This window comes from Rhinichthys klamathensis, unplaced genomic scaffold, assembly GCF_029890125.1.
Source record: "Rhinichthys klamathensis goyatoka isolate OS25496 unplaced genomic scaffold, OSU_Roscu_1.1 h1tg000422l_1, whole genome shotgun sequence".
Taxonomy (NCBI): Eukaryota; Metazoa; Chordata; class Actinopteri; order Cypriniformes; family Leuciscidae; genus Rhinichthys; species Rhinichthys klamathensis.
The window spans coordinates 2,060,844-2,072,017 of NW_026606920.1; the positions used below are offsets into that span (position 1 = coordinate 2,060,844).

The 11,174-nt window shown below is 44.0% G+C and overlaps 2 protein-coding genes across 2 annotated transcripts; one reads left to right on the forward strand and one right to left on the reverse strand.

The window, feature by feature from the left end:
- The first annotated feature begins 4,061 nt into the window (after positions 1–4,061).
- LOC130070925 (uncharacterized) lies at positions 4,062–4,810 on the forward strand. The gene is made up of 2 exons (XM_056235508.1): positions 4,062–4,677; positions 4,800–4,810. The coding sequence occupies exons 1-2, from the start codon at positions 4,062–4,064 to the stop codon at positions 4,808–4,810; spliced, it is 627 nt and encodes a 208-aa protein (XP_056091483.1).
- Positions 4,811–7,958: 3,148 nt separating this feature from the next.
- Positions 7,959–10,813, reverse strand: LOC130070953 (cytochrome P450 7A1). The gene is made up of 6 exons (XM_056235541.1): positions 10,663–10,813; positions 10,117–10,357; positions 9,422–10,026; positions 9,054–9,184; positions 8,775–8,953; positions 7,959–8,632 (listed from the first exon to the last, which is right to left on the reverse strand). Exons 1-6 carry the CDS (start codon positions 10,743–10,745, stop codon positions 8,333–8,335), a joined length of 1,539 nt encoding a protein of 512 aa, XP_056091516.1. The 5' UTR covers positions 10,746–10,813; the 3' UTR covers positions 7,959–8,332.
- Positions 10,814–11,174: the final 361 nt, after the last annotated feature.

Here is an 11,174-nt window from a genome sequence, read left to right on the forward strand (position 1 = left end):
GGTGGTGGTGAGGAGATTCCCCCTAATATGATTGTAAAGCGCTATATAAATACCTCATTCATTCATTCATTCATTAGAGCTGCACAAAACGCAGATCTTTTACCGATTAATTGTGCAGCAGTGCAGCTCATTGATACAAACTCTCGTTTAATATTAAAAATTGGCATGACCAAAAACACTGTAAGATCAGATGAGAAACCACTCCATGTGGAAAATATACACCAATTTGGACATTTTTAAAGAAACAATACTTTTTTATTCATCAAGGATGCATTAAATTGATGAAAAGATATTTAGGCTATAATTTTACAAAAAGATTTCTATTTTAATTAAATTATGTTCTTGAACCTTGTATAATGTATCACAAAGCAACTGATAATAAGAAACGTTACTTGAGCACAAAATCAGCATTTCAGAATGATTTCTGAAGGATCATGTGACACTGAAGACTGGAGTAATGATGCTGAAAATTCAGCTTTCACGGGAATAAAGTACATTTTAAAATGTATTAAACTATAGAAAACAGTTATTTAAAACTGTAATATTTCACAATTTAAAAATATTTCCAAAAAAATGTAAAATCTTACCGACCCCAAACTTAGTGTAGCTAAACTGGATGCACATACACATTTTAGGGTTAAAATCCATCTCCATCTTGAATAAACTTCTAGTTTAGACCCATAAAATACTGTCCCAATCCCAAACTTTTCAACCAAGTTCCAGAACATTTCTGTAATAACAGACTATATGAACTGCAATAATCAGCATAATATTAACCAAATGAATAATATTCTTTGTCGTTTTATAACCCACTATTGTCATTAAACCGTGTCTACAGTCATTCTAATTTATAAACTTGTTTCTGTTTCATTGTTACAGTACATGACAATATGGTATGCGAAAACAAAAGGACAATATAGCCTATGCCAGTCTGCCAGATTAGACAGATTTTTCCCCTCAAACATTTAAATCCCTTTTTGCAGCCGCATTCTACTTCACACAGAACGCTTCAGTCTCATTTGCATGTTAAATGATTTATCTGTCTCTTCAGGTATTGAAAAAGTGAAGTGAGCAAATCCATTAAACACTCTGTAAAAATGGCCAGCCCTCAGCTACAGCAGAAACTTTGCTTCTAGATGGATCGTTTCCATATCTGAACTCCATATCATCTAAAGCATTAGCCTAAATTACAGTGACCTTGAGATAATCTTTATGAAGCAGTTAAGATAATATAAAACAATGAACTCCTTCACTTTTCAATTATACCATATATAGGCTTTTTCTATCAATTAATGATACTCCATTCAAATGCCTATAGCCTAAATGTCTTAAGTTGACATGTAATATAAGTTTCAGCATGATTGATAATAACCTATAATATCGTGACAGACATGTCCCCTTTATTGACTTACACAAACAACTCCAGCCCTGCAAGATAAGGCTATCCAGATCACAGGCAAACAACTAATTCAGATGTTTTATTTACACTGGCAAACAGCATCTGTCTGCTGTCTGTCATCAGGTTCACTGAAAAAGGCGCAAATTAACCACTCTGTATATCATCTCTGAGTGACATCAGTCAGTATCCTGCTTCTTCAGAAATGTAATTTAACACATATTCAGCTATTGCACATCACCTATGAGACCAGTGGTGAAACCAATCTGAAATATGACACATGTTATCACAAGACATATATATGTCAATCATAATTAATTCAAAACTGAAGACATTATATGCTGAGTTTAATCTAAACTTCATATCCTTTAGAAAATTGATCTTTTGTAGTTCGTGTTGGCATGTTTGTTATATAATCAGCTCAAGGTCAAAGCGTACAGCAGTGCGCACAAGTACACTCTTTCACGTTGTTCCCTGAAGACAGCTGATGCATCGTCGGCCCGGGTTTACTAAGAGTCACTTTAATATTGGCATACCTTGTGCCTAGCTTATCAACAGAAAGCGGTTGCAAATCGTCCTTGACACAATCTCTTTAACACAATCCATGTGTTTATCAACTAAATTTAGATCTATGTTAGGATTACTTTTGACGATTTGGCATTCTTAGACCTAACAGATGCTAAGGAAAAGGTTTTATATATATATATATATATATATACAAAATATATATATATATATATATATATATATATATATATAATGTATATAAATGTCATGATTCTGCCATCTTGTCTTTGATTTCACTGGTCTTGTGGCAGGATCATGGCAGACCCATGTTTTATGTACAAGCGCATGGTCTGTTATTTGGACCATGTGCTTGTGTTGTCTCGTCTCGTTACCCCGCCCCCTTGTTATCCTCGTCTTGTGATTATTGTCTAGTCAGTTTCACCTGTCCTCGTCATTAGTGTTCCCTATTTTATCCTCTTGTATCTGCTGTCTTTTGTCGGTTCATTGTGATTGTTACCTGAGTGTTAATCCTTGTCAAACCTTTGTCAGAGTCTGTGAGTATCTTGTCAAGAGTTTTAGTCCTGTTGCGCTTTTGCCTGTAAAGGTTATTTGTGTCCCTATAGTTATCTGTCTCAGTCTAGTTAGTCTCATAGTCCTGTCTTGTTTTGCCCCCTCGTGGGCTTTGTTTTCCCAGTTATTTGTTTAATAAATCGTGTTGCCTTGACTACTGTCTGCTATTGGGTTCATCCTTCCTCATCCTCATAACAGAATGAACCGACCACGAACGAACCCAGCAGACAGTATGTCCTCCCGACCCCGGCTACAACCGGAACAATGGTGGTTATCGGCTCCCACCGATGAAGAGAGGGTAGATTGTCCAGTCCCGTCCCAGGGTGAGTGGATCCTGAAGAATTATGCCCGACTCTGGGATCATTACTCCCTGGAGGGTCCGCTGTCTTCTTCCTCGGGGTCTCCACCCTCTGCCTGTCTGCCAGTGATCCCGGAGGGTCGTGTTTTGGCCGTCATCTCTCAAGGGGATCAGGCTCTCTCCGTTTCTTCTCCCGAGGTTTCATCCACACCCGCAAGTCTCCGTGGAAAACGAGGGAGACGGATTTCCTGGGAATCTGCTTCGGAGTCTTCAGCGACGGAGTCTTCCCTGCCTGAGACAGCCCTCCCACTTCCAGTCATGGACCCTGCTGCGCTTCTTCTGCCGATCACCAGTCCAGCTGTGACATCAGCTCCGCGTCCCAGAAGGAAGAGGAGGAGGAAGGGACCCTCTTGTCCTCTGTCTCTGTCTTCCCATGAGCCCGCTCCAGCAAGCGCCGTCCATGAGCCCGCTCCAGCAAGCGCCGTCCATGAGCCCGCTCCAGCAAGCGCCGTCCATGAGCCCGCTCCAGCAAGCGCCGCCCCAGAGGCCGCCCCAGCAAGCGCCGCCCCAGAGCCCGCCTCAGCAAGCGCCGCCCCAGAGCCCGCCTCAGCAAGCGCCGCCCCAGAGCCCGCCTCAGCAAGCGCCGCCCCAGAGCCCGCCTCAGCAAGCGCCGCCCCAGAGCCCGCCTCAGCAAGCGCCGCCCCAGAGCCCGCCTCAGCAAGCGCCGCCCCAGAGCCCGCCTCAGCAAGCGCCGCCCCAGAGCCCGCCTCAGCAAGCGCCGCCCCAGAGCCCGCCTCAGCAAGCGCCGCCCCAGAGCCCGCCTCAGCAAGCGCCGTCCCAGAGCCCGCCTCAGCAAGCGCCGTCCCAGAGCCCGCCTCAGCAAGCGCCGTCCCAGAGCCCGCCTCAGCAAGCGCCGTCCCAGAGCCCGCCTCAGCAAGCGCCGTCCCAGAGCCCGCCTCAGCAAGCGCCGTCCCAGAGCCCGCCTCAGCAAGCGCCGTCCCAGAGCCCGCCTCAGCAAGCGCCGTCCCAGAGCCCGCCTCAGCAAGCGCCGTCCCAGAGCCCGCCTCAGCAAGCGCCGTCCCAGAGCCCGCCTCAGCAAGCGCCGTCCCAGAGCCCGCCTCAGCAAGCGCCGTCCCAGAGCCCGCCTCAGCAAGCGCCGTCCCAGAGCCCGCCTCAGCAAGCGCCGTCCCAGAGCCCGCCTCAGCAAGCGCCGTCCCAGAGCCCGCTGAGAGAGTTGCGGCCGATCTAGCCGCTAAGGAGGTTCTGCGAGCAGTTTCAGCTCGTCAGGAGATGCCCGTCATCATTGCGGCCAAGACCCTTTCCGATTACCTGTCTCGTCTCGTCGCTATTCTTGAACCCCCTGTCTGTCCTGCCTTGTCCTCAGCTCCCAAGCCTGTCTCTGTGAGCGCTGCCCCTGATCCTATCCCTGTGAGCGCTGCACCCGAGCCTGCCGCTGTTATTGCTGCACCCTGTCCTGCCCCTTTGCCTGCTATGTCTCACGTCAGGAGCCCCGGTTCCGCATCCTCTGTGTCCTCGTCTGAATCTGTTGCTGCTAATTCCCGGTCTGTTTCCCCGTTCGTCCCTGTCTCCATCAGCCCCCGGACTGTTTCCCCATCTGTCCCTGTTTCCACTAGCCCCCGGACTGTTTCCCCGTTTGTCCCTGTCTCCACTAGTCCCCGGACTGTTTCACCGTTCGTTCCTGTCTCCACTTGTCCCCGGACTGTTTCCCCTGTCACCATTAAACCCCGGACTGTTTCTCCCAAGACCTCTACTCATGTGTCCCCGTCCAAGCCTGCCCGGAGTTCTCGTCCTCAGCCCTCCTCCCGTGGACCCAAGACCCCCAGTCCTCCCATCCACCCTGGACCTCCCCTCATAAACTCTGTGTTTCCTCCACCTCCTTTGCCTTGTATGTTGTTTTTGATTTTTCACCCGAACCCCGTTATTGTTTATTCCTGTTTGCCATTGTTAGTGTTTTCCATGTTTTGTTGGTGTTTATCTATGTCACAGTCTGTCTTGTCTTGTGTTTAGTTCCCCCTTGAGGAGCGTCTGGAAGCCGCTCCTTAAGGTGGGGGTTCTGTCATGATTCTGCCATCTTGTCTTTGATTTCACTGGTCTTGTGGCAGGATCATGGCAGACCCATGTTTTATGTACAAGCGCATGGTCTGTTATTTGGACCATGTGCTTGTGTTGTCTCGTTACCCCGCCCCCTTGTTATCCTCGTCTTGTGATTATTGTCTAGTCAGTTTCACCTGTCCTCGTCATTAGTGTTCCCTATTTTATCCTCTTGTATCTGCTGTCTTTTGTCGGTTCATTGTGATTGTTACCTGAGTGTTAATCCTTGTCAAACCTTTGTCAGAGTCTGTGAGTATCTTGTCAAGAGTTTTAGTCCTGTTGCGCTTTTGCCTGTAAAGGTTATTTGTGTCCCTATAGTTATCTGTCTCAGTCTAGTTAGTCTCATAGTCCTGTCTTGTTTTGCCCCCTCGTGGGCTTTGTTTTCCCAGTTATTTGTTTAATAAATCGTGTTGCCTTGACTACTGTCTGCTATTGGGTTCATCCTTCCTCATCCTCATAACAATAAATATAATAACACACACACACATATATTATGTATTAAAAACGTTAATGTTAGATGCGATTAATCAATTTGACAGCACTAATGTCCTTTAAAAACCAGCCTATGCTGCTTTGCTGGTCTTAGCTGATTTAAGCTGCATGGTCTCCCAGGCTGAAACGCAACACAACATTCTAAAACCTGCCTGACCAGTTTGGGACACCAACTAAAACCAGCACAGTCAGTGTTTATACAGTCTACAGTAAAATGTAGAGTTTATAAAAAATGTTATACTGGAAAAAAGTCACATCAACTATAGTACTTAAGCCCTGGAAATCCCATATCAGTTCAAATCCACAGTTATCATACCACATGCGATATGTACAGTAACTTTTTTTTAGCATGTATATTTCATGAACAAGTACCATATTACTTGTAACTGGTATTCGCACAGTCATTGGGCCCTATCATACACCTGGCGCAATGCAGCGAAACTTTGCTCTGGAGACGCGTTCGGTCTTTCCACTATCAAATTCCGCCATGTAAATAGCAAAACCGCCATGGCGTGCACAACTGGCATTTAAAGGGAATGGGAGATGAGACTGATTGGTTTATTGCACGTAAAGCCCAAAACACACCGATTACTCATTAAGAGAATAGGGACAACCCTTTTAGACCATGCGCCGGGCGAGCCGCCCATTTTTCCCATCGTTAAAGTCCCCGTGAACCGGAAGTTGCAAACGACTTTTCTCCAGTGCTGTGACGTATTTCCGAGAGAAACGGAATACTAAATGAGGCAAAATAGTGGGCGTGGCTTTTTTTCCAACTAGCACCTGATTGGATCTAGAAAAGTAGGTGTTTTCATTCAGCCTGTCTACTGTCAGTTGGAGGGGCGTGGTTATGGATGTTAAGCAGACACCCAAACCGTCAAACCTACATCAGGGAAGGTCCTCCAATGCAGAGGGGAGGGGAAATTTCAGATTTTGATTAAAGATTACGAAGCCCAAAAATTTTTTTGTGTGGATTGACTTGCATGGATGAATTGTTCACCACAAAACGATCAATTTAGGCAAACAAAGTAAGTATGGTCAATTTTGAATTCATGGGGACTTTAAACTAGCAAAAGTGGATTGATGCAAACCCGTTCTCTTTGTTTAACCATTCCATTCCGTGCCGATCCAGCCCAGCCGATAAGAATATGGTTTCATTATCCACTGTGGGGCTGATAAGAGCTCTTTGGGATGTAAAACAAATAACGCAAGTTATTTTACAGATTCATTGTTTACAGATTTTACAGATTAAAGTTTACAGATTATATGAGATGTAAATAGCCAGAGGTGTAAAATCCAGGTTCAGAAATTAAAGTCCTTCTCAGTATTTTGTTCCAATCACCTGGATTTGCTAATTAGCACAGTTTTTCAGCAGGAGATAGAACTAATTAGTGAAATCAGCTGGCTGAGTTCATGGGTGGATTAAACATTATGACAGGACTTTTACTTTCTGGACTTTACACCTCTGTGAAAAGCGACCGCGTTATGGAATATGATCAGGTAGCCTATTTATTTTAATTTTATTATTAATTTGTGTTTACGTTGCTCAAATAGCGCTCTCAACCAGCTACAGAGAAACTGGCAGTCAGGCAACAGACAAGTAACCATGCAATGTCAACATGTGTTCTACCTGCCAACCGTCCTGAGAATCCCAGGCCGAGAACGGTTTGTAATCGTGCCGTGTTGTATCAGGCTCTAGTGGAATCGGACGGGATTAACTTTACAAGAGTAGATGGAGTAATGTAATTTTACCACAGGACGTCTGTAATAGGAATGGCCAACTCGCACGGGATAAGATATATCAGTAAAACTAGCAGAAGTGGGAGAGGTACCTCGATTTGCGCATCGCCGTCACCGGCCTCCTGTCGTCATGTGCGTATTACTTTGCTTCCTGATATCACGTGCGCAAACACATATAACCTATATTTCTATATATAAAACAGTTATGTCCGGTCGAACGATGTATTAATTAACTTCAGATTGGATTGTGTTGGTAATAGGCACTTACCTAACGCTAAAAGATGTTTCGGGTCTATTCGCACGGGATTAGTATTACCTGAGGTTATTTTTCCGGACCTTTTTACTGACGGTAAAAGTCGCCGTAATATTTACTGACATTGCCCGTAATGATTACTGAGATGGCACATTCGGACGGGACTAAAATCACAGAGAAGCTCTGGTAATTATTACTTTACCCCACCTCCCCCATGTTAAACTAGTCCCGTCCGAATAGGGCTAAAGATCCGTTCGGCCCGAAGTCGGTAAAGCGGCTAATCACTCACTTTTTAACAGTGACTTGCCGCCACCTACTGGGGGTTTAAGTTTCATATTTAAATATCATTTTATTTTTCGAAACGCGTGAAAGCTTCTCAAAAAACCTCTGACTGGCTAGTCTAGATTCTGACTCTTTTTTTTACTGTTTACAGAGGCTGTTATAGAGATCATTGTGATACATCAGATCAGGACAGTATGTTAGTTCATAGATATATTTTAAGGGGTAGGATCATCTGCATATAATTCCATCTGAAATCGCTTACAGCACCTTTAAACGGTGGGTGAAAAAGACAGACTCAGGTATTTGGTTAAAAAAAAATGCTCTGTACATTTAAAATAAAATTCACAAAGCACATAACTGTACAAAAATGGTGAACATCCAGTGAAAGAGGATGTGGGTGATTACATTTTCTATGCAATGTACAATATCATTTTTCTGAATACAGCCATAGTTTAAGAACTGAGAAGAATACAATGAATACACAGCACAAGTGCAGTAAATGTTACTGAAAATTTTAAAAGGAGAGCTCTGAAGTTCCTTTCAAACTTCCTAAAATCTCTCTCTAATCAAGTTGAATAGAAAGAAAACACAATTGAAGCCTATTCACATTTGTCTACTTGGACATGATGCAAAATGTACATTATTTACAGTTTAAATCAACAGTCAATAAATAAGTGTGAGATCCTTAGTGAAATTTGAGTCTATATCGAAAGTCAACATCATAGGTGGGCTGCAAAACACCCAGTCCGGCCCGAGACTGGTCCAACGGTGGTTCTTTCACATCAGAGTCCAAAAGTTCCATCTCAAAGTACGCTAGCAACAGAGACAGGAACTGCTTAATTTCGTGCACCGCAAAGAAACGGCCCGGACACTTGGTCACCCCAGAGCCGAAGGGCATGTAGTAGTATCGAAGTTTGCGTCCGTTTCGGTAAAAGCTGGTCTTCTCCTGCCCATTCTCGTCAAGGTATCTATCATACTTGTATGTCTGTTTGTGGCAAAAAAAAACAAAAAAACATTCATGATGAGAATAAAATTTCAAGATAAAATTTACAGGTTAATTCAAATATCTTTCTCAGGGGAAAGCTGCTATTTATCTATTAAACACAAGCAAAGAACATAATACTCACCAGAGGATTGTCATAGACCTCAGGATCAAAGTGAATCATCGGGGGGTATAGAGCTATTACGTCATCTTTACGGATGTGATAAGACTCTTTGTTGTCCAGGTGAAGAAGGAAATCACTCTTGGCCATTCTCACATTCAGGGACGCACTGGACAGTCTCATCGCCTCTTTAATGACACTGTCTGAAATTGCATGGAAGCTTTACTCCACATGACCTTTTGGTAGGCTATGTTAAGAATGTTGAATACATAAATGTTTAAATATTTTCAAATTGTTTCCCACCTAGAACTGGCATGTTGTCCAACTGTTCCCTTGTTAGTACAAGTCGAGAATTTGGGGGATCGACTTTCTGATAAGAACTTTCAAACGTTCGCCTCACCTCCTCGCTAGCAGCTTTCATGGCGGCAGGGCACCTGAAAACAAGCAGAAGTTTTGTCATCATCCTAACATTATTGAACTGTTCTCTGTTGCATACAATAATATAGATCAGTTTCACAGTTTAACGCTTCAATATGGGTACAGTAAAAGTCTTTTCCAAGAACACTCTAATGCTTATCTCCATACTACAATTACTGTATTTATCTATGCTGGTTTATAACTCTGGGGAGTGACTACTGTGCAGTTTTACTGAGGCTGAGTATGAGTTGTACCTGATCATATAGAACAGGGTCCAGAAGGCTGCAGGCAAAGTGTTGGCTTGTGAAGCCCACAGTATGGCCACATGGGTCCTGGCTTTACTCAGCTCATTGAATGTAGATAATGTGTCATTCAAGAGCATGCGCAAGGATACGAGGTCAGACACATTGGTGCGCTTGCTGAGGTTCTCGTGAAGCATAGTCTTGGCGAGGTTCTCGCGAGCACTGTAGGCACTCTTGAAAACGTGAATGGGGAGGCCAGCGATCAGAGCAGGAAAGATCTTATCAAATTCTTTAAAGTTCTCCAGAGCATTGAGCACCAGAGCTTTTTGGGCTTGCTGACGTGCAATGCTCTGGTCCCCATCCAATTCCTTTCCAAAGAGGGTCAGGTAGCCAGCTTCAAACATGGTCTTGTAGCAGAAGGCAAAAATACCATCGTTCTGCCACTTGGAAGTTTCGGCCTTCAGCATGCCTGACTGCAACATGGTGCTCTGAAGGTTTTCCATCATGGTCTCAATTAGAGAAGACAAGGCGTCTCCTTGCAGGGTCTTTAGGAAGGTCTGATGCAGATTTTCGGTGGTGTAACCGTGGTTTGGATCCATGCTCTCATGACCAAATGCCTGCAAGAACAAATGCACGTCATTACATGCCAACTTAAGTAGTTAATTTTGTAGTTAGATTGCCGAAATAATCAAAGTTATTTCCTGTACCTTTGCAGAGGCATCAAAGTGAAATTTCTTCCAGTCCAGATGCCTTCCTTGGCGGATGACGGAGTGGTAGGAGAATGGATCACAAAGGAAATGGACATACTGCCCAGCGATCTTGCATGTAAAAATGTGACCATATTTCTTCTGTCTGCTGCGAAGAAACTCCAAAGGGTTTGCCCCAAACTGAAGAGCACAGCCAAGGTAAGGGATCCAGCCATTTTCTACTGGAGGCTCCCCAGGCTGTCTGAAACACCCACAACGTCAAACAATTACAAAACGGCTCATAAATATAGGGTTTAAGAACAAGAAACAAGTTCTATCATGTAGTATCGTTTTTAGAGAACTTAAAAGAACTTACTCTTGATTCTATGCTATACCATACAAAGATTTTTTTTTTATGTCTTACATTTTCAATTTAAAGAAGTACCCTGCGAGTTTAAGTCATTAAGCATTACGTAACATTAGTTGTTAAACAGATGTGAATCCCACCATCCCCATGATGTTCCTAAGATCAGTGAAGCTTTTAGTCACAGATCTGTGGGTATTTACCTTCTGCGTATTCCTGTGATAAGCCAAAGACAGCAACAGAGCGCAACCACTATGGCCCAAATGAGGGCAATGCTTAGGATCATAACTGCTGGGGAGACGACAACTGGAGGAACTAGAGTGTGGCTGTAATCCTTGAAGATGCACTCATACACTCTTAGCACTGTTTTTATATGATTCACCACAACCCACAGCCCCTGACGTAACCTCAACTAATGACTGCCTCCAACACTTTTTTTTTCCTGAAAACGTGCCAGAAATAAACCCTGGATAGGTGTATGTGTTTGTGTGTTTGTCCTTGAACGGAGTCCATGGACACCTCCACCTGAGGGCCAGTAGACTGTACTTTGATAGTACTGCAAAGTTGGGAAACAGCTTCAAGGTCTTTGATGTGTGTTTTTGTGTGTGTGTGTGTGTGTGTGTGTGTGTGTGTGTGTGTGTGTGTGTGTGTGTGTGTGTGTGTGTGTGTGTGTGTGTGTGTGTGTGTGTGTGTGTGTGTGTGTGTGTGTGTGTGT